Here is a 27,125-nt window from a genome sequence, read left to right on the forward strand (position 1 = left end):
TGGCGCTATTTGGTGGTGTTTTTGGGCGAGTGTCATTACGCCAACATACTCCCGACCCGTTCCCTTTTCCTCTCCTGCTTTCGTCTTTGCAAGGGGTCGGGGGGTTATTACCTGTCTGCTCGATCGGGTTTCAGAGTAAGCGGGGCCCCTTCCAGTAACAAGGGGTGGAAAGAGCGCTTCTTTTTTGTTAGTCGTTCGGGAGACTGGGGGTTCGGCGTTCGCTGGGGGGCGCGTGCGGTAGACAACACCACCCTGGTTTTGGATGATGACGAGCGCCTGGGGCTTCGGCGGCTCAGAGAAATCCTTCCGTCCTCCCAGGCTATCCGGAGCATGTCTGAGCAGTGGTTAGTGGAGGCGGGTCTTAGCCCGGCCTCTTTAGGTACGCTCCGAGGAGCGGTTCCACTGGGGGGTTTCCTTTCCGTTTCTTTGCATGTTATCGTTTGACTGACAGTCATCCCGATCCTTCTCGGCAGGTATGGTGCGTCTTGAGGCCTTTCGTGGGGGAAAGGGTTCTGCCGTGCCGGGCCGTTCGACTTCCGTCACCACGGGGGGCACGAGGGAAGCTCCTGTGGACGTCGAGGCGCGCAAGCCTCGGAAGAGGGCGCGGGCATCCCCAGGGGAGGGTCTTGAGGCAGTCGTGGCCCAGGCAGCGGGGGTCGTGGTGCCGCCGGCGGTTGAGGGTGCCACAGGAAGCTCCGGAGAGGTCGGGGCCGGACCGAGCGGCAGTGCGGCGATCGAGGCGCCTCACCAACCTTCCGTCCGCGAGCTTCTCTGCCTTCCGCAGAGAGAGGATGAGCCATACTTGGTGCGAGAGGTGGGTGCTCTCCCCCGCGGCTCTGTTACCGACCCTCTGGTAGCTCGGTGGGACGGTCTTACTCGAGGAGCCCGGGTATGGGCCGACGGGGATATCGCGGGCCGGTTCATCCGAGGCGGGCTTCACCCTGATATGGCCCGGGACCTGTACTCCCTGTCTTCCGACGTCCTGCTTAGCAAAGCAGCCAAGTCCCTGTTATGGGTAAGCGTCATTTTGCTCCTGGGTTTACCTGTCCGGGGACGGGCTTGGCTCTAACTCTAACAAGGACTTGCTCCAACTCTCAGGGCAACCATTATGCCGCCGCCCTGATGGACCGTGTTCGAGACGCGGGGCAAGTCATCGCCGTTCTGAGCAGCCGCAATGCCGAGCTTCGTCGGCAGGTGGATATGGCCCGAGCCGGGGCCGGCCCCGAGGCGATGGCTGCGGCCGAGCAGCGTGCCTTGAATTCGGAGGCGGAGATGGCTCGGCTTAGCTCTGAGCTTCAGGCGTCCCTCGAGCGGCTTGCGGAGTTGCAGACGCTGCTGGAGGCGTCCGAAGAGCGCAACACGGAGTCGCAGGCTCGCCTGAAGGCCGCGGTGGCGGAGTCTCGTTCGGCGAGGTCCGACTCCGTTGAGCTGGTTCGGCGTCTCGAGGAGGCACGGGCCGAGGCGTCGAGGGCCTCCGAGGCTCTGGAGGCCGAGATTCGCCGAAGGCCAGAAAAGGACAAGGGGTTGATCGAGGATTACAAAGCTTCGTCGGGTTTTCAGCTCGGCCTCGTTCGGACCGGGCGGGTCTCGTACGAGTACGGGTACCGAGTTGCCCTCGCCCGCTTTAAGGCACTCTATCCCGACTTGGAGGTGACGGAGGATCCCTTCTGTTCCCTCCCCGAAGATCTGGGCGTCGACATGCCCGCCGATGTTCCTTTTGATGACAACCCGGACGCCGCTGAGGATTAGCGTCCCTCGTATCCCATCTTTTTTGCTTTTCTTTGTAACACCCTCCTTTGTTTTTGAATGAATATGATCTCCTTTTAAGGATCTGTGCTTCGGGTCTGGCCGAGTTTTTATGAAAAAGAACTTTTTGAGATTTTGTGCATTCCAGGTCCTTGGCAGGGACTGACCTCCCATTGTGGCGAGCCGGAACGCTCCGGTTCCGATGACTTCGGTCACCCGATAGGGGCCTTCCCAACTGGGGGCCAACTTGCCTCTTTGTCGGGTTGGGTCACTGACCTCAGTCCGTCGCAGGACCAGATCGCCCAATCTGACGGGTCGAGGTCGTACTTTTCGGTTGTAAACCCTTGCGATCGCCCTTTTGTAGGAGAGGGCTCTTATATGTGCGTCGGCGCGTCGCTCTTCCAGCAAGTCGAGGGCGGTTCGGAGTCCTTCCTCCGAGGCTCCCTCGTCGTAGCCCTTCGTGCGGAAGGTAGTAATGGCTACTTCGGGGGGAAGTACAGCTTCGGTTCCGAACGTGAGGCTGTACGGGGATTCTCCCGTTGCTGTTTTTGGAGTGGTGCGCAGCGCCCAGAGCACGCTCGGGAGCTCCTCCGTCCAGTTGGTTCGAGCTGCGGACACTCTCCTTTTGAGTCCGTCCAGGATGGATCGGTTGGTCACTTCTGCCAGCCCGTTCGTCTGGGGGTGAGCGACCGAACTGTACTTCAGGCGGACTCCATGTTTTGCGCAGAACTCCCGAAACCTCTGACTGGAGAACTGGGGCCCATTATCCGTGATGATGGCTTCGGGCAGGCCGAACCGGGTAATCAGGTTTTTCCATACGAACTTCTCTACTTGCTGTGCTGTAATTGTTGCCAGTGGCTCGGCCTCGACCCACTTTGTGAAGTAATCCACGCCGACGATAAGAAATCTCCGTTGCCCTGCGGCTAAGGGAAAGGGCCCGAGGATGTCTAAGCCCCATTGCGCAAACGGCCAAGCGCAGTCAATGGGGGCCAGCGGGACTGCGGGGAGTCGGGGAGTGCGGGCGTGCTCTTGGCATGGGATACACCGCTGTACGTGCATTCTTGCGTCCCGACGCATGGTCGGCCAGTAATAGCCTTGGCGGAGAGTTTTATGCGCTAAGATCCGCCCGCCGATGTGTTCTCCGCAGGTGCCCTCGTGTATCTCTGCCAGGACGATTTGCGCCTCGCCGGGCTCCAAGCATCGTAGGAGGGGGTATGAGAAGGAGCGTTTATAAAGCCGCCCGCCCGCCTCAATATACCACGCGTGCGTGCGGAGCAGGCGCCGGGCCGCCGCCTTGTCGGGTGGGAGAGTTCCATCCCGTTTGTAGCGCAGTAGTTCTTGTACCCAAGAGGACGCGCTGCTGGTGGCCGCGACCGCGATCTCGAAGGCGCGGGCAAGTAGCTCCTCGACTTCCGGCCCGACACCGGGGGCGGGTTTTGAGGCTAGCTTAGCTAGTGCGTCAGCGCGCTCGTTCTCCACCCTTGGGACATTAGATAATGTAAAGTGCAGGAACTTCGCAGTTAAGTTCCTTACCTGCGCCAGGTACCTTGCCATGGTCGGGTCGCGAGCCTCATATCCTCCGCTGAGTTGCTCGGCTACTAACCGGGAGTCTGTATGGACGTGGAGGGAGTCTACCTGCATCTCGAGGGCCAACCTGAGTCCCGCTAGGAGTGCCTCGTACTCTGCTTCGTTGTTAGAGGCACGGAACCCAAAGCGGAGGGAACGCTCGAATGACCGTCCGTCGGGGGCTCGGAGCACCAACCCTGCGCCCGCACCCATTGAGTTGGCTGACCCGTCGACGTGCAAGAGCCAGGCCTCGGGGGGTCGTTCGAGGCTCCCGCTCTCCGCTTGGGTCAGTTCCGCGATGAAGTCGGCCACAGACTGGGCTTTGATGGCCGTCCTAGGTACATACCGGATGTCGTGTTCGCCGAGCTCCACCGCCCATTTGAGGAGCCGTCCTGCCACATCAAACTTAGACAGGACCAGCCGAAGTGGTTGGTCCGTAACTACCTCCACGGGGTGGGCTTGGAAATAGGGGCGTAATTTCCGGGCGGATAGCACAAGGGCGAGCGCCAGCTTCTCGATCGGGGGGTATCGCTCCTCCGGGCCGTTGAGGATGTGGCTCATGTAGTAGACCGGGAGTTGGCCATTTGGGCTTTCTTTGATCAGGACGGAGCTTACTGCGCGCAGGGAGGCGGCCAGGTAGATGCTCAGTTTCTCGCCAGGAGAGACTGAGGTGAGCCGAGGGAGGTTGGCCAGGTGTTTTTTCACTTGCTGGAGGGCTTCCTCGCATTCCGTCGTCCATTGGAAGCCTTTCGGATTCTGCAGTGCTTTGAAGAAGGGGAAACAGCGATCCCCCGAGCGGGCGAGGAATCGGGACATGGCGACGAGTTTCCCGTTGAGGCGCTGCAGGTCCTTGGTAGTCCGGGGTGATTGTATGTTGATGATTGCCCGGAGTTTCTCTGGGTCGGCATCGATCCCTCTTTCATGCACGATGAACCCGAGGAATTTTCCTGAGGTGACGCCGAAGGCGCATTTCGCGGGGTTGAGGCGCATGCCAACCTGGCGGAGTGTAGCGAAGGCTTCGGCCAAATCAGCCAAATGAGTCCTGGCTTCTTGGCTTTTTACGATCATGTCGTCGACGTATACCTCCATGTTTCGACCGATCTGGCGGGCGAATATCTTGTTCGCTGCCCTTTGGTATGTCGCGCCGGCATTTTTCAGTCCAAAGGGCATGACCTTGTAATAGTAGACCCCCTGATCGGTAATGAAGGCTGTGTGTTCTTGATCTTCAGGTGCCATCCCGATCTGGTTATAGCCCGAGAAAGCGTCCATAAATGACAGGCGGGCGTAGCCGGCCGTGGCGTCAACCAGCTGGTCGACCCTTGGCAGAGGATAGCAGTCCTTTGGGCATGCCTTATTAAGGCTTGTGTAGTCAACGCACATCCTCCAGCTTCCATTTGCCTTTTTGACAAGAACTACATTGGACAGCCATTGCGGGTATCCGGCTTCTTTTATGAAGCCTGCCTTCAAGAGGCGAGTTACTTCTTCTCGTATGGCCGTCTGTCGTTCAGGGGCTTGCCGCCTCAGCTTTTGTTGTACCGGACGTGCGTCGGAGGAGATGCTGAGGCGATGTAGGGCGACCTCCGAGTCGAGGCCTGTCATGTCAGATGGTGACCAAGCGAAGACATCAGTGTTTTCTTGCAGGAGGCCGACGAGTCGTTCTCGTTCGTGCTTGGGCAGCTCTGACCCGACCCTAATCGTCCGTTCCGGGCGCCCTTGTAGCGACACAGCGACCGTGATTCCCTTCGGCTCGACATGGGGGGCCGACCTCTGCACCTCTCGGGGGTCCATTAATGGCGGTTCGACTTTGGGCCTCTTAGGTAGCGAGACGGCGGTCAAGTAACAGCGCCGGGATTCTCGAGGGCTTCCCGCAGTTTCGCCAGTTCCTGCCGAGGTCGGGAACTTCACTGTCTGATAGTAGGTCGAGACGACAGCTCTAACTTTGTTGAGTGTCGGCCGACCGAGGATGGCGTTGTAAGCGGCGGGGAGGTCGATGACCAGGAAGGTGGTCATCGTTGTTTTTGACTTTGGCGGAACTCCTAGGGTCAGGGGCAAAGTAACCGCCCCCAGCGGTGAGACTGAGTCGCCGGTGAAGCCGGTGAGCGCCGAAGACACCGGCTTCATGCCATCTCTGGGCAGGCCAAGCTTTAAGTAGGCGTCGAGGTATAGTATATCGGCCGAGCTTCCGGTGTCGACCATGATCCTTTGTACCTGCGCGTTGGCGATCCTGGCCGCGATCACGAGCGCATCATCGTGTTCGGCCTGTTCATACGCCCTGGCTGGGAAGGTGACACTGGGTCCGGGGGCGTGTCCGGGAGCCTCTGCTGAGGTGGCTCGGGCGTATGCCTTCTTGCGGGCCATGGAGTCTCCACCGGATGCGGGGCCCCCGGATATCACGTCGATACGTCGCTCGACGGGCCCTTCCGGGCGGGGAGAGGATTCTTTGTCCGGGTGGAGATACTGACCAAGGTGCCCCCTGCGGATGAGTTCCTCGATCTGTCTTTTCAACTCCCGGCATTGTTCAGTGTCGTGCCCGCGTTGCCGGTGGAAGCGGCAGTATTTCGATTGATCTGCCAGCGCCAGGGGATCGCTCATCGGGTAGGGTTCTTTGAGCAAACCTTTTCCCCTTATATGAAGGAATATGTCTGTTTGAGATGCATTCAAAGCTGGTGGGAGGGGCCTCGGAGCCGTTAGGTCAGATCTGTCCGACCTGCGCCGGAACGTTGGTGGCTGTTGCTGTCGAGGCGGCTCTGATTTGGTCCCCCTGTGCTCCCTGGGTCTCCCGGCCATCCACGTTTCTGCCGCGACGAATTGGCTTGCCCGTTGAAGCATCTCTGGCACAGTTGTGGGGGGTCGCTCTACCAGGGACCAGAAGAACCTGGAGGGCCGTAAGCCTATCATGAATGCCTGCATCAACAGGGAAGGATGAGCGTCCGAGAGCCCTCGGATCTGGGTCGTGAAACGGTCCAAGAAGTGGGAAAGGGACTCATCTTCCCCTTGGTGGAGCCCGAGGAGTAGCGCCGCGGACGGCTTCGGGCGGGCGTAGGCGAGGAAGTTGAGCTCAAAGTCCCGGGCGAGCTGGTCGAAGGAAGAGATGGTTCCTGCCTTGAGGCTACCGTACCATGCGCGGGCCGGTCCCCTCAAAGTTGTCGGGAACGCCCTGCACATCAGGGCGTCAGAAGTTCCGTACAACGCCATTTGGGCGCGAAACGCGGCTACGTGATCCGCGGGATCGGTGTCGCCGTTGTAGGTGTCCAGGGATGGAAGCCGAAAGTGCGGCGGGATGGCCTGATCTTGTATTTCGGGCGCGAACGGGGATCCCTGGTATCCGTCCGTCCCGGGCTCCCCTTTCGACCTGCGAACTTCTTGTTGTACCTCGTTCAAACGTCGATTGAAAAGATGCAGCTGCGCCTGCAAGGTGCGGGTCGAGTCTGCGGGTGGCCACTCGGGCTCGGGGCGGCTTGACGTGCCCACGGTGTCCCGGTCGCCGAGCCGGGTCGCGTGGTTTCGAGGTGACGGAGGCCCGGGGGGAGGTGCGTGCTCCCGAGGGGCGGGCTCCCGTTGATGCAGGGGCTGGTTCGTTTGCGAGGGCGCCGGCTGGGGGATGAGCGGAACAATGGCTTGTACCACGCCCGCCAGTGTCCTCACCTGGTGGGCAAGGTCGTGGAAGGCCTCGGGGGAAATTGGTGGGGGGACGATAGTGGCATCGGGCGGCGACAAGCCCGGGTCATTGAACAGGCGCCAGTATTGCTCTGAAGTCGCAGCGAGACCTCCCCCTCGGAGCTCCTCCCGCGGGGGATGATCTTCCGGGGACCCGATCGGGTGCGTCCTCGCAACTGAGGGGCCGCCTAGGCGGGTTTGTTGACCAGTTGACATTCCGGGGCCCTCCTTCTAGCGCCAAAATGTTACGTCAAGTAACTGTTAAGCCGTGACCACGGGGTCGTCGCGGCTTGGTCCGGGCCCGGAAGGTGGTGGTCAATCGGGTAGGTAGGCTCTTCGAGGTCTCCCGACGGCCGAGTTCGGTGGTTCGGGTCGGGAGGTCGGTTTGGCCGCAGCTTTGGGAAGAGGCGACACCGTCTCTTACCTGCACACAGGTCGGGCCGGAAGCTCGGCCCGACCCCTCCGACGATCAAGTTAGAGGAGGATGTGGAGGGGGTTGTGGATGAGGCAGAAAAAGAGCCTTTGAGTGTTGTGTCTGAGTGAGTTCCCCTCTTTTGCTTAGGGCTCCGGGGTATTTATAGATGAGTTTGATGTTACCTGATGTGGCTGCTTGCAGGGGCAGGACAGTGCCCCGCGTGGCATCTGACATGGCCACTGGGGCTGCGTGGAGGGCCGAGCTGCCGCAGGGTATGGGCGAGCCTCGGTTGACGTGCTCCCATCAGTTCGGCATTGAAGCTTCCTTCCTTGGGCAGCGCGTCCATCGTGCGGAGTCGGAGGTCGTTGTCCAACAGCAGGAGTCGTCAGGGCGGGTCTAGTCAGCGTTATTGCTCTTCCAAGGGGCTGTCGTCACGGCGCATCGCCCGACCAGTATTTTCCCTATCAGTTGACATCGTGAAAGACGCCATCATCTTATTGAGAGAACATCTCAATTTATCCCTCAGATGACATTGAGTCGATCATATACGACTCGCTCCACATCGACTCCTCGGTGGCTGCAAGTTGGCGTGAGAATATTCCATATCATTCGTTCGAGACACATCATCGAGTGTTCATGTTAGGCTTGGGCCCTATTTTTCAACTATACTTGCGGTACCTTTCGGAACACAATTTTTCTCTAACCTCGTCATGATTATTAGGATCGTAAAAGACACAACGGCAGAGGGGGGGGTTATGGGCTGTTAGGTCTAACCAGATGTCTAAAAACATTCTGATGATATTTCATCTTATAGATCCACTAACGAAGTGGTTGTCTCATATTATGCTTGAGCGTCATACGGGTCTAAAGAGAATTAGATACATAGATGATTGATTTTAGATCAAGTGAGAGATTATTAATTATATATATCCTGTAAGTCAATCATGTGAGTGATAACACGTACGATACGATGTATACTCTTTTTACTTATTATTTATTTGATATTTTTTTCACCTTACGTTACTTGTTGTATATATTATGATGTCTTTATATGAAGTTCATCATGATAGTCTAGAATCGATTCCATTGTGATTTCAAATTCCATAAAATCAGGATCGTCAATTCTGAAACTAAATTCGTCGGTTCTGAAATTGAGATCAGAATTATAGATAATCAAATACTCAAATTGATTTGGAAACGTGTTGGATATTGACCGCTCTCACTGTGGAAACGACGCATGATGAGATCAGATGGAGGCTTTTACCGAGAAACTTTTGTCCACAATATCGGCACAAGTTATTGAAGTTGGATTACGCACACGACATGACTTTGTTCGGCGTTGAGAAGACTACAATAGAGGGAATCAATTACGTTGCTTGTTTTATATATATATATATATATATATATATATATATATATATATATATATATATATATATATATATATATATATATATATATATATATATATATATATATATATATATATATATAATACTAGAGTATTTATCTAATTAATAATAATGATAGATGATACTGACCTTCGATCAAACCCCACCTTTTTCTTTTTGGTTTGGATCCAATCATGGAGCCATGCCATCCGACCAATTCATTCGTTCGTTCCACGTCAAATCAAATGAGTCACAGGAGTGGTAATTAGTACTTCCCCGACGTCAATGATTGATGATAGTAAAATCCTTAAAAATATTTATTATTTTATAGTAAGATCTTTAAAGGATAAACTCTTAAAAAAATAAATCCTAAATTTTCACCTTTTTTATTTATAATTTTTTTTTTATTTTAAAAAAAATAAGACTATCATTTGCCGTCATCCTATCGATTATCGTCTTCAACACTCGTTTGTTGATGTTATTGTATATTTGTCGATCGTCTCCACTCTTACCCTCGCTCTCGTTGCCTTCATTCCCTTGTTCTCTCTGTCACAATTTGTCACCTCTACGCCAACATTAACATCATTTGCTTATTTTCTCATCTACTTCTACTTACAATAGAGATAACAAGACAAAGACAAGAACTTAGAATGCTTTGACAACAATGAACGAGATAGTAATTAGGGAACAATGACGAGAACGACAGAATTGAAGTCGAAGGCTACGATGAAAGATGCCACGAAAAGGCAACGGGATAAAAAAAAAAAAAAAAAAAAAAGAGACGTCTCGTGAGGAAAAATAAAAATTAAATATTTTTTTAAAGACTTTACCCATCTTTAAATTGAATATTGTTTTCACCTAAATAAAGTTCCTCTTACGTTTTTTTCCACCATCAAGAATGCCTTTCACCCGGGACCCATAACTCGAACGTAATGTGGTAAAAAACCAGATGATATCTCGTATCAAGGTAAAATAATTCCATATCTTCAAAGCCAATAAGTCCCTTAACGTAATATTTGCTCACATCTTTGCGTAATGATGCATAAATATGGGATGCAATAATAGTAGTGATAGCAAGTACTTGCAATAATGTGGTGAAGGGACCCTACGAAGCTGTCGAAGCGGCAGCAAACAATAATGTCTTTCTCTAAATGCATGCATTCCTCGAGGGTGTGGGTCCACATTTTACCTCACCAATCAACGCAGAGGTGGCAAAGCCAGACAGGTCACATGGTAGGTCATTGTACCCACTGAGGTCAACCCATTGACTCGCACCCGATCTGCTGCGTCGTACGACCCAGAGAAGAGTTTATCTCTATCTCTCATGTTGATTGGTCATCCCCGGAGGCCTCCCACCATAGAAGCCAGTGAGCACTCGCCGAAGATACGCAGACGACGTGCTCGCGAGGGGCCAGTCCACGAGACATCGGAGTGGCCTCTAAACGATCATGTCTGCAGTAGAACACACCACTTGGGTCTTCCACCAAATCATAGCCAATGATCTTCCACCTCTCTGGAAAGTAGTCACGGAAGCAAAGAGGCAGGCCGTAATTAAGCTTTTAGGATGACACAACAGCTGAAAGAACACAAGGAGAAACATTACCTGGTTTGATCTGGATCATATGCATATGACATGCATGAACATGACAGCAAAAAGTATCCAAATGAAACCCGTTTTGTTCTAAGCAGATGAAATTTACCTGCTTTCATTTAAACTAGCAACCAGAAGGGAGCAGAAGCACAAGATTTCTGAGATCCTGCAATCTGTATTCATACTACACCAGTTAGAACCTACAGAGACAGCAAGACTGAATCAAAAAAGAGATGATCACCCAAAATGCAAGGCTTGTTAAAGAACTGATGGACCAGGTCAAGACGATCAGCAATCCTTCAACAAAGGAAGCAACTTGTAGCCTTTTCTGCGTTAGGCTAGCCGTCCCCATCGAGGCCTGCCTGCAGCCGTCCCTCACAATGACCACCTTTGTTCACTTGTGCCGGTAATCTTACATCGGTTAGCATCTGCAATCTAATATCTAGACCTGACCAACTTGCACATCTTTATTTAATGAGAGTGCAAAGAACACGGTTACATATGGCAGCAAGCAGCTTTTCTCTCCCAAGACTGAGATGGTCCATGCAGGCACCTATAATTCCATGGACAGAGGTGGACCATAGCCAAAAGATCAAAAGAGCCAGTCAAACCTGTGTATGATTACCGTCTGGAAGTCAAGGTACCCAAAATTGTTGATTAATTGAGCAGTTGGGGTGTTAAAAAGGGCATGAGAGCCTCATGAAATGTCAGAGTCCAAGGCCTGTGGCAAGAAAGCTGTCTTCTTCGGGACTCCGATCATATCCATGACAGTCTCTTCCCTCCCACCGACGAAACGTTGTCATGTTCTTCCTCATCCATTGGCACCTTGAAAGGCTACCAAAGGCTTCTGGAAGAGACAAAGAAAGCTACAAGAAAGAACAAGGTGGGAAAGATAATGATAGAGATTCAATCTCCTTGCATCAGGGATATCGGAGAGGCATGCACCCATGGCTGCTGTCCGGTGCCATTTCTTGGCCTGGTCGAGTCCAGCACCACCATGCACCACGCAAGAACCACCACCATTGGAATCTCACGGATGAATTTTGCGAAGCTGACGAAGGATTCCATCTTCCCAAACACCCACTTCACAAACCATGAGTGCCTGCCTCCCCTCCCTGATGCCTTGTCCGGCTTTATCAGAGTGTATCCACAGTACGGTGAGACAGAAGAAGCAGACCGAATCAGGAACAGTGAATATTATCACCTTTCTGATCATGTCTGCCTCGATTATACTGGATTTAGCCTCTTCTCCCATGCACAAGTGCACTCCTCGAGAGCATCCACATCTGGTGATCCTCAGCCTTCAGGCCTGCTGCAGCCTCCATATTTCAGCATCGCTTACAAGTCAGCAAGCTTGAAATCTCAAGTGCAGTACGGGAATCAAGATACTGCTCTGGAATCAGCAATCAGGAAAAGGATCATGCATTTCCTCAACATACTGGATGGTGCATACAGCATGATCTGCACTGCCAACAGAACCACTGCTTTCAGGCTGTTGGCAGAATCCTATCCCTTTCATGCCAACAAGGGGCTGCTGAGTGTGTATGATTACGAGAGCGAGGCCATATATGCGATGACTAAGAGCGCTTACAGGAGAGGAGCCAAAGTCATGTCTGCTAGCTTCTCCTGGCCAAGCCTCCGGATTCATTCTGATAAATTGATGGAGAAGCTGAGCAAGAGAAAGAAGAAAAGAAGAGGACTGTTTGTGTTTCCACTTCAGTCCAGGATTACTGGAGCCAGGTATCCGTATTCATGGATGACTGTGGCTAAAGAACATGGGTGGCAAGTGGTGCTGGATGCATGTGCTCTGGGGCCAAAGGACTTGGACACCCTCGGGCTCTCGCTGATCCAGCCAGACTTCATCATCTGCTCTTTCTTCAAAGTGTTTGGTGAGAACCCATCTGGTTTTGCAGGGATTTTCATCAAAAAGTCCAGCACTGCAGCATTGGAGTCATCTACAATAGCCAGGAGTATCGGAATTGTGAGCATCATCCCATCAAGAAGGCTGTCACAGCTGACTGATGATTATTCAGGAACAGATTTGGATGGCCATTCCTCTAGAAACCAATTCGACGAAGACGATATTGAGACCATCAGTTCGTTCTCTGGTCCAATACCCACACATATCGGTAATGACTCTGCTGCTATAGATAATGTGCTTGGAGAATTTGCTTCTACACAAAAACAAAAGCAAGTTGAGAGATCCGAGCAGGTGGAGAGTTCCAAAGCACGAGATGATAATGAAGAATCATCGGGTATTGTAGAATTAGAATGCAACCTCTCCGTGCAAGCAGAAAAGAGCACGATCACTGCTGAAGCAAACAAGAGCATGGAGATTGTGTGCAGAGGATTGGATCATGCAGACTCTCTAGGTCTGCTACTCATCAGCAACAGATTGAGATGCATCACCAACTGGTTAGTCGTTGCTTTGATTAAGCTGCAGCATCCTCACTCTGAAAGTGGTCATTCCCTAGTTAGGATCTACGGTCCACAAGTAAAATTTGACAGGGGACCTGCAATAGCTTTCAACATCTTCGACTGGAAAGGAGAGAAGATCGAGCCTGTGCTTGTACAAAAGCTTGCAGATAGAAGCAACATTTCTCTTAGTTGTGGGTTCCTAAACAATATATGCTTCCCAGACAAATATGAAGCTGAGAAACATAAAGTTTTGGAGAGAAGAGCCTGTGAAATAACAGTTGCAGGAAACAGAAAGAAACAAAAAACTACTATGGGAATAAATGTCTTAAATGCTTCCCTTAGCTTCCTCACTAACTTTGAGGATGCTTACAAACTCTGGACTTTTGTTGCTAAGTTCCTAGATGCAGATTTTGTTGAGAAGGAAAGGTGGAGATATTTGGCTTTGAATCAGAAAACAGTTGAGGTTTAATGTGAATGAGCTGAATTTTCTGTAGTTGACTATGCTTTCTGCTTGAACTGTCAACATAGAATTGGGGATACATTCTTTTACTGTGCTACCATGTTCAGATAATGGTATCTTGATGAATAATGTGAATCATCTACTCACTATTTTTCTCTGGGTCAAAGAATTGGATATGTAAACAATTGTGCATGACCAAATCAAATAAATTATTTGAGGGACCTTATTTCTCAATTGAACTTTTTTTATCATAAACTAGTCAAGGTAAACTAAATGCAATTTAGTTCTTGTAATTCTTAGTTTGGTGCCCTTGGATAAAAGAAATACATTCGCCAATTCAAGGACTATGCTTGTGAATCCCGAATATGTTGAGGCACAACAGTTGCATGCACATCCAGGGGTAAAACACTATTTCGGTGTGGGATGCGAGAGCGGTACCAAACCAAGGCAGACTCTGAATACTAGATATGATACAAAAATAAGAGGGGTCAATGTCAACCAGTTAGATAATGGGGAGAAGCATCATCGGTGAGTGGAAAATAGTTTAGATCATTAGGTAAGGCCCCAAAATGTCCGTTTAGTGATAAAGATAAAGGCATATGATTATATAATTAAATTTTTAGTCAGCACTATTTTGGTGTGGGATGCGAGAGCAGTACCAAATCAAGGCAAACTCTAAATACTAGATATGATATAAAAATAAGATGGGTCAATGTTGACCGGTTAGATAATGGGGGATAAGCATAATCATTCACAGGAAAATAGTCTGGATCATCGCTAAGGCCCCAAAACATCCATTTAATGATAAGGTATAAGATTATATGATTAAACTTATAATCAGCCTCATCTAGTGAAAACATCAAACACTTTACTTGAAATATCCACAGAGCACATGGAGCAGCAAATCAGCTAGGCGCTAAAATTAGACTATTCTTCTTGTGTTTTCCTCTACAAGAATATGGGGAAATAAACAAGGATCAGGAACAGATTTAGGTTTCCCCAGTCTTGCCAAAGCCACTGAAATTTACATGATTTATCCTCATTCAATGGTGTTATCTTTTTTACACCAGGCCTTGGCCAAAAAGAAGGAATGATATTAATTCGAACTGTTCAATCAAATGTTAACCATGTCAGCATCTCAGCAACCTAAAATCCTACAACTCCAACAGCTAAAATTATGATCTTGAAACCTTAAGAGCTCAGCCAAGAATTACTTCTTAATTGTGGAATAAAACATTAGTAGCAGTACTTTTGCTGAAATCTAATCAAATTATTATGTACTGAATTGTCAATCTATGGTATGGTTTACCTTGGTAGACCATTGAGAAAAATATCTAAAAATATATAAGATGTTGATATTTTATCAGTATGCTTGTGATTCCAACATATCAGTAGCATTGAATCATTATGGTTGGTATACCATGGTGTTTGGCTCCATGATTTTCCAAAGAGAAGGTCAACTAGCTGAGATCAAGCAAGCCAGGCCTAGCTCAAGCTTGGCCAAGTTCAACTCAAGTTAGTGCATTCATCTTTGATCCATGAACCAGTTGCTAAATTACAAGTATTTAGAAAATTATTGTCAATGTGAAATCATTTAAGCCTTCCACGAACATTCATGTCATGTTAATCTCACTATCATCCTCATCAATTAGTCAAAAAATTTTGGGCATGTTTGATCAGGGACGATCTAGTTGAGTTCGAGCCAAACTCCAATTCAGCCCAACTGGAGTTCTAGTTAGACCCCACTTCGATCATGATCAAGCCAAACCAAGACCAAACCCAATCTTGAGCTCAGAGACCTGAGTCAAGTCAGCCCAATCTCAATCCTAGTAGGAACAAGATTAGGGCAGCCCCTATCCAACCAGGGTAATATACAATAAAAGACTTCAACGACTACAAGGAACTAAAGAGAAGTACTAATCAAATTAAGACTTTATACGCCCTCAATCCTATAAATCTAAAGGGTTGCGGCCCTCTTGAAGGCATCCAAGTCGTGCCTCCTCTTGAGTTCCCAACCAGCCCGAAGCTAAGAAGAGAGAAGAGAAAGAGAGGAAGGAGTTTGCAAATTCAACAATCCTTCCTCCTACCTGTAGCCACCTTGCTACAGAGATCTTTTTTGAGTTGTTGTCAGCCTTTATAGCTTGCAAAGAGGCCTTCAATAGCAGCAAGAAGAAGAAGGGAGAATGAGAGTTCAAGGAAGAGCAACAGCCTACTTCCTCCATTGTCGGCAGACCTTCATCCTTCTTCCTCCCAGCCTACTACAGCAACGTTGCAGCAGAGATTCCATCAAGTTCCAATAGCCAAAGTCCTTCATCAAAGCTACGTCTAGCCGCTGTAAGAAGTCCCAAAGCTTGTTATTCGCTGTCCAAACCTTAGAAGGAAGTTCCAACAACAAGAAAGGAGAAGACCAAAACCAACTGCAATCGTCAACTTGTCGACAGCACCCGAGTGCTATCCAAAGGCAACCTATGTTCTTACGCATTTGTAAGTCTTTTATCTTGCTTTTATTCTGTTGCTTAGCCCTTGTAGTAGGCACTTTAATCTTATGAGCAATAGACATTGTTTTCCTTTCGGTTTTACATTTGTTTCCAGCAATATCTCTCTCTACCAAAACTTCCATCTGAGAAGTGGTATTGGATTGACGAATCGTTGAACCCATGCCCTATACGGATCAATGTTTATGCATTCAAGCACTAGACATTTGACTTCTACTTTACCACATAATTTCCTCAAAGAAACAGATCAAAAGCAAAGCTCAAATAGTAAACAGTGATCCAAATCAGTTTTTTTTCTGCAATTAACTCCTATAAAGTTTCATGGGACAGACTATGTATACAACCATGTGAAAGATCATAAAGAAGTAGAGCATTTATTCCGAGCATCAGTTCCTCTTTTAATTCTACTAACATCATGATCATGTACTCAAAAAAATTGTGTAAATGTTTATGCACATAAACACTAGAAATCTAGGTTCTTCTTTAAAATATGATTTCTTTATAGAAACTTAAATGAACAAGATGATACATATTTTTGTAGAGAAAAAAACAATAAACTATCCATCTTTATGCATAGAGACAAAAAAAACATCGATGAACATCTCTTCTACAATCAACTCCATGGGATTCATCTAGGACAGATTATGTGCACAACCATGTAGAAAAGAAGAATGAAGTTCACATCCATTAGTTGTTATTAACTAAGATACAACATAAACTAAGCAATAATATCCAACTATTTAGGATCAGCTATATGAAACTTTTTCTTCAATGAATACCAGACACGTCTTGTTAAATCAAAAGCATTCTTTTTTTTAAATTATTATTAGTACTATTTATTAGTTCGGACGCTACCTCTTCTTGTCCCAATGATACTAGTTGATTCATCTTGACTAACGACAATAGGTACAGGTTTTCTTTTAACATGTTCACAGTATCTTAGATTGTTCTCTTCTGTAATCCTCTGTGACCTAATTATTTATAAGTAAACTATTTTATTAATTTTTATCTTTTTTTAGATCTTATGAACATGGTTCTTAACCATTATCAACAAAAAGACGTAGGTAAATAAAACCTTGGTTATTGTTAAAGTTTGATTGTAAACATACAAAGTTGATAGCACAGAAAAGAAGATTACGATTCCATTTTAAAAAATTGGAGACAATTCAATCAGGACTTTCTTTTGCCAAAACATGTTAAATAATACAAGACGGAAATAGTAAATTAGAGAACATATCAAGCACCCGCTAGATACGAAAATTCAAAAGAAAATTATAATTGCATTGGTCTTGTTTTTATTATTCACCTGAAGAGAAATCAGTACCGATATATTAAAGACAAACAGTAGCTAGTATCGTAATATTATTCCGTGACTTGTATGGTTAGCACGGAGTTCTGTTAAAAATTTGAATGCTTAGCTTGCAGAGTTCTAACATTTGGGACAGCAACAAGAAAAAAAGCTAATTTCAAAGACAATGTGGTTTCTTTTTAGGTTAAATAGCACACTCAGAACGACTTATAGAGGCACAAGCTAGATCTAATGAGTTGAGTTGCTGCTTGGCAAAGATTCGGCAGGCGGCAAGACAATAGAAACCAAAGCAGAAATAAGTGGGGGAGGAGGAGAGGGAGAGAGGAGGAGATTATTCCGACCTTGAAGAGCGAGATCTCCAGTTGCAGTGCTTTGGGAGCTAAAGCAGAGACGATTAGTGCACCCAAGGAGCAACAAAGAGACGAGACGAGAATCTGGTAGGCGCACCCACAACCGACTCTTCCCCGACAAAGTAGGTTTTTATAGTACGGCCTGAATCCTTTGTGGTCTTATCGACAACCCTCCGATCACAACCGTCCATCCTACCATATATATATATATATATATATATATATATATATAGGCATTTATAATACGGCCTGAATCCTTTGTGGTCTTATCGACAACCCTCCGATCACAACCGTCCATCATAATATATATATATATATATATATATATATATGGGGGAAGAAAATAATATATCCCCAAATTTTTAATCAATCGAACAATTTGGATAGATATTTGATAAACACCCAAGCTATATGCAATTTTGGAAATTAAACAAGTTAAAACATATCATTAGTAAAGGTATTCCATATTTTTAAATAAAAGCTTAAAAATAAAATTAGAATAAATGTTATAGGGAATAATATCATACTTAAAACCGATCAAATAATATCTTTTTTTTTCATGCTCAAGCATCCATCGTTCTTTTGAGTAGGTTACATGCTCAATAGGTCACAAAATATGTATTTTGAGTAGGTTACATGCTCAAGCATCCATCGTTCCTAATCCCTGTAAACCTAAAATAGTGGCGACTTTCAATCAAATCAGAACACAAGGTAAAATTATATTTATACGGGATTATTAAGGAGACACTACTGATAAATGACGATTCGAGATAGCTAGAGCTAAGTAATAAGATGGGGGCACAGTGATTCTCCAGCATTGTCCGAATAAACCAAATATAATGGCTAGAAATAAATAGCTCAACCAAATTATTCACTAGATAATTCAGATTCATCGAGTGATTAGCACAATAATGACATGAGCATCAGAAGAACCAACAAGGAACGACATTGGCAGGCTCCTCACCAGCCTCCCCAATTTGGAAGCACGCCATCAGTGGCCATTGGCCAAAGAGCCGTTCTTGACGCTGAAACTTTTGGCACTCGTAGCTTCCTCTGTGCCCTTCTTGGCGTAATACCTCCGGTACATGGAATCCACATTCACGAGATAGAAGGTTCCCGGAGACAGTAAGCTTGTATCTTTGCTTGTTTCGAAATCCTTGGCTCCATATCTATGCTCCATCAGCTTCAATGTCTCCACAAAATTTTCTGGTGGAATCTGAATAAGAAACAGAAGAGAAACACAGTAGTTGAGTTAACCAGAAATATAAATAATGACCACATGCAAATAGTGACACTAGCACCAAAAGAAACAACAGTGAAGCATTCTACCTAACTGAAACACGACAAAATATAGATCACTTGAACATTGAGCAATCTACCTACTGTATCATCGATCCACTCCAGGTTATTCGGTTTCTCAAAGTAGAGGGCAAAACAGGAGAGACTCAAATATAAATAGGTAGAACTGGCAGAATAAAAAATGTCATGATGCAAGGGTATCCTGTCCGGACAAGATGTTCAAGCGTTTTCACGATGAATAGATATGATGAAACAACAGAATATAGAGAGGGCATAATGAATATACTTGAACTTATACATGCCAAGCAACACGGAGGATATCTATAACCAAATTCAATGACAAAAAACATACCACATGTCTCTTCTCGAGCTTTTCTGATACGTTAAGAACGGTAGCAATGTTTGATATGTTAAATGGATGTTGACCATCCTGAAGCTTGAAGGAGAACATTGTGGAAGATAGGCCACTGCCATATGAGAACATTACAATCCGTTGGCCCATCTGCATATACGATGTAAAACTAAGGTCATTAGCTTATATCATATATATAATTATTTATATGACAACACAAAGAAATATGATAACATCACCAGAGTACTATATTTGTTGTGGATAACAGATGCAAATGCAGCATAAATAGATGCAGTGTACATATTCCCAATTTGTTTTGGCAGCAAAGTAGATGGTTGAATTTTCGCATCATATAAAGGCTTTGAAACTTGCTGAGAAACCTAAACAGTTTATGAGAAAAAAAAATTAGCAAATAAACATTAATGATAAGGTCTCAACTTTAAGCAGCAGATGAATGACCTTTTCAAGCTCACGACTTTGATAGCTTTCATCACCAGTCAGATTAGAGAACTGCTCCAGCTTTTCCCTTGCATCCTTCTCGACAACACTAATGAGAAACAAGGAATAGTACAATTAGGAACTTGGAATAAATTTATACCTTATAGAATGTGAACATTCAATGAAAAAAAAGACAAAACAAAATGCTTCAGAATAAACCTAAGCTTAGGTTAAAAAAAGGATAAACAAAGAAGAGCTGATGATTGTACTTCATAACCAAGGTACAAAGACACTTTGCAATTTTCCACTACACCAAGGTGTCACAAATAATCTGATAGTTCTCCAAATAATAGAACTGACATGAAAAGATATTCACATGTGCAATTAGTTAAAAGATTAAAGGTGATAGATAAAAGACCAAGAAAGTATACAGTCAATTACTGACTTTCAACAGCAACAAGTATCAACAGGGCCTCAAGTTTTGACAGTTTGGATTGTGTTATCAATCTTTTAGGTTTTAGATTTAGCTCAATCGAAGCCTACATTCTTCCCTTGCCTTAAAGACAACATGAACTTTCTCACAACTGGTTTCAGTTAATACATTCAGAGACCCTTCTTCCTCCTCCACATCGTATACTCAGACTTGTCAAACCACACCACAGATGAGCTTCCTTAACCTTAGACTACAAATGAAGATAAAAAAGAAGGATCATCCTCTCAGTGCCCTTGTTTCAGCTACTCAAGTTCTTTAGACGTGATATCCTCAGAAAGCTAAAAGCAGCATTTTGGCCCTTTCTAAATGAAGGATAAAGGGCTAACATTAAGCATGTTTGATGGTTCAGATAGGGAGAAGAATTACAAAGGTTTATGTAATTGAATTTCAAAATAATTTTAGGTAATAATCAATATTAAATTATTTATAGTTATCCTTGTTTTCTTTTCCAACAAGTACCATCAACAGACTCACAATAGCAATTTATCTATTGTTGCTAACAAATTCAAATTCATACTATCTTCATCCATTTACAGCTTCAATTCAACAAAAAGCCATAGTGATCATACATCCGATTCCATCTTTGTCGACTTACATAAATATTATTAAAAACCAATATCCATTTGATAGTTGTAAATGAAATTTATATCCACTAATAAAATGTCAAAAAAAATATGATTTTCAAAATTAATCCATGTTCAATTTGTTTCACAGCAAACCTTATTTCTCAGTGCAAGCATAATTACAAGACTGAAATTGTTAGTTTTCAGAAACCCTTTTCTACAAATTGCAGATTGTTGGTTCTCAGAATCTAGATTATAGGAGATTGATGGACACAAAAAAAACAAGTGTATGTCCACCAGCAAAACCTCTCTAATGCCTAAACAATCTAGATCATAGGAGATTGATGGGAAAAAAGATTCTTGGACAGTTCTCATAATTGGGCTTGGAATTTATAGCTTTGGATAAGGTGACCAAGAAGTAGAATCAAGTCAGTCCACACATTGAAGTTCATTGTGGTAAGAGCGCAATGAAGATCTGTTGGCTGGTGTCCAATGGTATTGACTGCAGCCAATCAACCCACCGCTTCAGTTACATTTCGACTTCCGACAGAATAACACAAGGGTCTGATAGTCATCACAAGGTTCACACATGCTGATTGTGGGCAGGTCACCAAGTGGCTGGATCTGGTTGGTGTTCCGTGTTTATCCATATTATAAAATGTGACCTAAATCTTGAAATGTGGTTTGAAATGAGTACATACAACAACTGCAAGGTCCATCTTCAACTGTGCAATCACCTTCCAGCCTTAAGACCAGGAAGACAATATTTATGGAGACCTTGTGATCTAACAAAAAAATGGAAACAGAATTCATAGACAAGGTAACCACCCAAACAATCTCTAGACTGCTTAGGAAGTTACAATCTTGTTTTCATAAGCTTTTATCACCACAACATCACTTGTTTAACAATTTTTGACTTATATTAAATGCCTGTCCTAAATAAGCATTATTGGGGCAACAAATGAGATATATCCATTGATTAAAACTAAACACCAATTTTTTAATATAGTATTATAGAGACCACATAGTATATATTAAAATTAATATAAACTTTATGAATCAATGACAAGACATAAATCTGTTGAGCTCGTTAAATTTTCATTTAATCATTTTTATAGAACACCAAATGCATCTTGAAACAACAATATAAAATTTTGTATGAAATTTTTTTAAATGATAAACACTTCAAATATAATAAATATTAAGCAGATAAGTTTTCCTTACAGTTTGATTAACAAAAGATAAGGATAAAAGTTGACAAGAAGAAACTAACCTTGAATTGCGCAAGTAGTCGTTAAAGTAGAGACGAGCAAAACTTTTCTGCACAAGCTGTTGTAACACATCAAGGAAAAAAGTTATTCAGCAAGACCTGAAAATTTCTGTGATTTGAAGATATATATATGTGTTGTCAAAGAAGGAAAAACAGCTATACCTTGTTATAGGGAGAATGGAAAACAAAATAATCCGCATCAGAAATTGAGAATTGCTTTCCCTCAAACTTTTCAAACCTGATGACATGATCATGAATCAGTTTGAGTTTGGACCCAAGGAAATGCACATTATTGTTACAATCAGCCACAACTTACTTGCTGCAAAAACATTTATAACAAGAATCAAGAGCCATGAGGTAGCATGTCTGTGATAGCTTTCCATCAACAACCTAGATGGGCATAATAAGAAAACCAACAAATGCAAAGTATGAGAACCTTCTACATCCAAACCTACATCCCAATAAAAATGTTTAATACTCAACATTGAGAACCAACTGCAACAAAAAAATCATAACATAAATAAGGTTCATCAAGGCCTCAATAAATTTTAGCTTGGCTCACAACTTTTCATGATAACAACTAATATTTAGTCAGATTGTACATCATAGGAGGTACAAGTAGTAAAGAAATTTTTGGTAGATGTTATCCATGTCTACGGGTCGAATATGCTGTAATTCCTATGATTTCAGGTGTCATGAATTTGCTATCTAAGAAAATTTGCACTCTCATTTACCTCAAAAATAATCTAGCAAGCAACGTCTCAAACACATTAACCTGGTCCAATCTGAATCTTGAACTTATTCAAGGAAACATAATTTACAATTGGAAGACCCTCAATATCAATTTGCAAACTCAGATACCAAGTTACCTGTATGCATTACAAATTTACATAAGTTCCTCACAATAAAGACAACAACAGCTGCATGATATTTACATGAGCAAACATTGTCTGTAGCAAGGATAGTTAATTAGAAGTATACCAGACCCAGAAAGGGCAGTACGTACTAGTCTGAATTCCTACCAAGAATAAAACTTCAGCTGAAACAAGCTGCACTATTATAATCAGTGCATCACAATTTCCTTGGTTCAGGGACAAACCATATGAGGAACCAACCTCGTGAACTGCCCAGTCCAGTGCTGCCGTGAAGTCCTTGTGGGTCCCAATCTTATGCAACAAAAGTTGCAACAGATCATCGTACCATGAATTTTATCACAATAGACTTGGGTTGCCAAAACAAAGAAGAGATTGAGAGAAGAGGTGCTTCTTTTTGTACCAATTGTAATCAGCTGCTACCAGCTGGTACACAAGGCATACCAGACCATAACCATCCCCTGCTGATTTGCAAGGGGACTGGCATTGCAGTCTGGCAATGACACTTTTTTATCGCAATTGACCAACTTATCATGAATAAATATCGATAAGCCTAGGGAACCAAATATAGGAAGAAGACAAACAAAGAGGTGATTTTTTCCTTTCTCACATTTTTTTCTTTTCTTTTTTTCTTTATAAAATTGATTTTATCTGATACCAACTGGTACAGCAGCATACCAAACCATATGCATCCCCTACCAAGCCCTGAGGCAAGACCAGCATTGGGTCTGGTGCTGAGACTTGAATTATTTGTTTGTAGCCCCTGATTTTTCTGTCGAAAAGACCAACAATTTCAAGTTTTGACTGCATGAAGTTGAAGATTTCTTTTGAAAGAGCTGGCAATGAGAACAATGAAGACATTGCAGAAAAATAAAAATCCAAAGGGCAAGTGTCCTTGTGTACAAGATAACAGCCTACAGGTCAATGGTCAAGTAGATAATCAACTTGGCTAAAGATGATAGGTAACAGAAATACTACTAAGTACTAAGACAAAAATATAACTCAATATCATTAAGACATCCACCAGCTGCTGTTATATCTTTAAGGATGTCCTTATTGTACCATCTCACAAGTGAGTTGATTGTTCAGCTAAAATGGCAGACATTAGTAGAGAGAGTTAAATCATACCTTATGTCTTGTACTCTCGTGATAAATGATTTGGCATAACAGAAAAACTAAAAATGAAAAGCACACAAAATAAAACATGGCCGGAGGCAGCAATTGCAAATTTTACTTGGTATCATATGCACCTCAGGGAAGAACCACAGAAACTGTCTAAAAAGAAAATAAGAAAGCTCAGATCTGAAATATTAATCTTTAGATGAAAAAACCCAAAAGCTTTTGTTGATAATTTATGACGTCATTTGTGCAGAGTCACTTGTGAAGAAGAAATTAGAGAAATCTTATACTAAATTCACATAGTTTAAATAGAAGACAGGAGAAGAAAAAAATCAGAGTGGATGGTGACTAAACAGGATTAAGTGAGAAATAAAAGGAGGACGGAAAGGTAACAAACCGGGTATTCACTTGCGAGATTTGGCTTATAAAAATCATAAACATGAGTCATATGAGTTCCCCTGAATTTACTTTCAAAAGAAATTGGAGCATTTGGTCCAATCAGCATTGCAATAGCAGCAGCACCCCCAGTAGGACGAGCTGGCCCTTCTGCATAAACCTAAAGGGAAAGAAGATCCAGTAAGTGTGGAACAATCTCCACACATCACGAAATATACTCCCAAAATAGATAATTGTGACAGAATTTCAAATGAATTTAGTATTTAAAAGGACCAATATGATCATACCGCACTATCCGTACAAACAACCAGGCCATAGCGCCCATCCCATGAGCTACTTTCTACCCAGTTCACGCAGTTGAACAAAGCAGCTGTTCCACCATAGCATGCATTCGTTGAGTCAACTCCTTCAACATCAGTATTACCAGATTCCTGTATTTTCAAGTAAATATTTGGGAATCCAACAGCAAGTGAGGGAAAATTTTAAGCTAGACTGATTTAAGCAAAAAAATAAATGATATACCAGTAGATACAAAATGTAATCATCCGAGACCAGTTATAATTCTAGCCTAAGCAAATGCAAATGCTAGAAATACATTGTCCAATTTTCTCTGATCAATGTTGTTCATGATTAGATATTAGCAGATTAAATAAGCCTGTCATACAGATGTAGAACATACCTCAAATATTTGCATTATCCACGTCTTGATTGACTTGCTCTTGTCTATCACTGTCTCACTACCAACTTCCAGACGGCCAATTTGCTTTGGGTCAACCTGATATTTCTCTAAGAGAGAAGTAACGACTGTCAAGCTGAAAAGAACCCTTAATTAAAATTCCAATCTGAATATATTACACAGAAATCAGAAAACAGATTAATATGTATTTCCTACAAAATTAGAGACATGATGCGTCATCTTTTACCAGTCAAGTGGTAAATATATTAACAAAAACCGGGAGAGAAAGGAAGGCACAGCAAGGATTTCAAAGAACATAATTGTAAGTAATAACAAAATCAAAGGAATTAATTCCACCATATGGAAACAGCCACGATAACATGGACAATGACATTTGAAAGGCGGAGAGGAGAAAAACCTAAAATATCACAAAATTATGAAGATAAATAACTTATTAAGAAAAACAGAGATATGTATGTCAAGATAAGTGTATCATTCATTAGATGTATAAAAAGTTAAAGGTTACATATATGAAAGGTGAAAATATAGTACATAGCCTCCCTTATACATTAGAACATAATCAATAAACGAAATTATTCCAATCATTTTTCGATTCAACAGTGCCAGCATCCTTTCTTCTATTTCTTTGAGTGATGAAGATAATTCAATATCACCATGAAAGTGTAAATTTTTTATTTGCTCCTGTGTTTACACTTTTCAGCTTTGGATCCTACAAAGTGACCTATGATGTCAAAACTAACCTAAAACCTTCAGAGAACATGGTAGCAATATTTCATCTTCGTCTTTTCAGTGGCTATGTCTTCTAGTACATAGACTTTCCAGGTAAACATTAGGTGGTCCCATCTCTGTCTAACAAGTGTTCGTATGTTAGTTGGTGGAAGAAGAACAGACCAGAGGGCCAGTTACCTCATGGAGATCACATCTTCCACTTCTGTGCAGAAGGCCATACATTCTTGGCCGAGACCTATTGTGTATTTCCCCTTACTCGCCCCATCATGAGCCTCCAGTGCTTCCTGCAATGAGCACACTTAGTATTTTCAGACATTTACACCAAGAATGAGATACCGTGTAACAAAAACATTTTGACGCCAAATTGAAAAAATCCTCCGATAATTTATGATGAGAAAATTAAAATTAAAAGGGACTTCTACTATTTACCATGACTAAAGCGCACAACTAAGTAGATCGATATGATAAACAATCTATTAACCTTCTTTTACAATTCCTTCTTTAAAACTCCTCCTTAATATATTCCTTGTGCCTCCGGATATGTTCCGACAAAACCTGTGTTGTTTCAATTTTCAACGTCGCGCCAGGTTTTGATGGCATACACCAAGCAGTGTCATCCAAAGGGTATATACTCAAAGCAAGTGGACACACAAAGAGTTAGATCGAACAAGAGCCCTAAAAAAAAGTAAAAATCCACCCATATTTCACACCTTTTTCACTCGAAGTAGCCTCTTCAAAAGGCAAAGTTCAAGATCAACCACAAAATTTAACCTACACTTCTCAATCCACCTAAAACAAACCCATCTCCGCGGCCCCAAATTGACCGAAATGAAAGGTTTAAAACAAGACAAAAAAAAGGATCAAAATCCCAAAACCAACTCGATCGAGCAATCAAACGAGGCAGAAGAACGTAGCAAGCTCAAGCGAAAAATAGCATCAATCCTAGCTGCAGCCGAATTAGCGGAAAGAGGATCTGCTCGAATCCATGCCTGTTGGACGCAAGTCGGAGGGAAGTAAATGTCCATCGCAAGAATCCCCACATCCTTCACCTTTCCAGAATCCATCCCCACAATACCAAGTATTCCTTTTCCTTCTTCCTCCCTCTCTCGGCCGACGCAAACGCCTCTTCGAAGCGAAGCGCCTGCAGAGCCGAAAGATATATGCGAAGTTCGTGGAGAGTAGCGTCTCCCCTTGTATTTATATCTCCCACGGTTCCTTCCGACTCCCGACACCAAATCGGGCTCTAATCACAACAGAGCCATCAGCAGGGGGGCGGTCGTGCGCTGTGCCCGGATCGAGGGCCTCGGCACGTGAGTCGGGCCGTCTTCACACCCGTCGGATCGATATCGGACGGTATGTATCAAGCAGAACGGGGTAGGTGGAGCATTAAGAACGTTTTCAACTGACACAGCCAACTGTCACATTTTGTTTTGGTGCGCCCACGTGACGAACCCGTGTCGATTCCTTCGGGATGTCCGCCTTCCAAGTTCGTGGGTCCC

General features: G+C 44.4%; 3 protein-coding genes across 4 annotated transcripts; 1 reads left to right on the plus strand and 2 right to left on the minus strand.

The window, feature by feature from the left end:
* Positions 1 to 1,823: 1,823 nt before the first annotated feature.
* LOC135623960 (uncharacterized) lies at positions 1,824 to 7,185 on the minus strand. The gene is made up of 2 exons (XM_065127430.1): positions 1,914 to 7,185; positions 1,824 to 1,831 (listed from the first exon to the last, which is right to left on the minus strand). Exons 1-2 carry the CDS (start codon positions 7,183 to 7,185, stop codon positions 1,824 to 1,826), a joined length of 5,280 nt encoding a protein of 1,759 aa, XP_064983502.1.
* Positions 7,186 to 10,917: 3,732 nt separating this feature from the next.
* Positions 10,918 to 13,478, plus strand: LOC135622270 (uncharacterized). Its single transcript, XM_065123969.1, has one exon. The coding sequence runs from the start codon at positions 11,262 to 11,264 to the stop codon at positions 13,251 to 13,253; it is 1,992 nt and encodes a 663-aa protein (XP_064980041.1). The 5' UTR covers positions 10,918 to 11,261; the 3' UTR covers positions 13,254 to 13,478.
* Positions 13,479 to 18,215: 4,737 nt separating this feature from the next.
* On the minus strand, positions 18,216 to 26,791 carry LOC135622271 (hydroxymethylglutaryl-CoA synthase-like). Of its 2 annotated transcripts, XM_065123970.1 has the most exons (12): positions 26,616 to 26,791; positions 25,804 to 25,910; positions 24,880 to 25,012; positions 24,488 to 24,631; positions 24,202 to 24,360; positions 22,130 to 22,203; positions 21,976 to 22,051; positions 21,817 to 21,872; positions 19,509 to 19,596; positions 19,289 to 19,429; positions 19,050 to 19,199; positions 18,216 to 18,614 (listed from the first exon to the last, which is right to left on the minus strand). In XM_065123970.1, the coding sequence occupies exons 1-12, from the start codon at positions 26,688 to 26,690 to the stop codon at positions 18,390 to 18,392; spliced, it is 1,428 nt and encodes a 475-aa protein (XP_064980042.1). In that variant the 5' UTR covers positions 26,691 to 26,791; the 3' UTR covers positions 18,216 to 18,389. The 2 variants fall into 2 exon arrangements, with proteins under 2 accessions (XP_064980042.1, XP_064980043.1); XM_065123971.1 differs by lacking the exon at positions 19,289 to 19,429.
* Positions 26,792 to 27,125: the final 334 nt, after the last annotated feature.

Source organism: Musa acuminata, chromosome BXJ2-9 (assembly GCF_036884655.1).
Source record: "Musa acuminata AAA Group cultivar baxijiao chromosome BXJ2-9, Cavendish_Baxijiao_AAA, whole genome shotgun sequence".
Lineage (NCBI taxonomy): Eukaryota > Viridiplantae > Streptophyta > Magnoliopsida > Zingiberales > Musaceae > Musa > Musa acuminata.

What these genes read in the sequence shown, in the direction of transcription:
- LOC135622271 (XM_065123970.1), bottom strand. Translation starts at nt 26,690, where the DNA reads ATGGATTCTGGAAAGGTGAAGGATGTGGGGATTCTTGCGATGGACATT. An exon ending in ATCTCGCAAGTGAATACCCG is followed by an intron (nt 22,204 to 24,201) that starts GTTTGTTACCTT and finishes ATGCCCATCTAG; the next exon opens with GTTGTTGATGGAAAGCTATC. An exon ending in TCCATTCTCCCTATAACAAG is followed by an intron (nt 21,873 to 21,975) that starts GTATAGCTGTTT and finishes GTGTTACAACAG; the next exon opens with CTTGTGCAGAAAAGTTTTGC.
- LOC135622270 (XM_065123969.1), top strand. Translation starts at nt 11,262, where the DNA reads ATGATAGAGATTCAATCTCCTTGCATCAGGGATATCGGAGAGGCATGC.
- LOC135623960 (XM_065127430.1), bottom strand. Translation starts at nt 7,185, where the DNA reads ATGTCAACTGGTCAACAAACCCGCCTAGGCGGCCCCTCAGTTGCGAGG.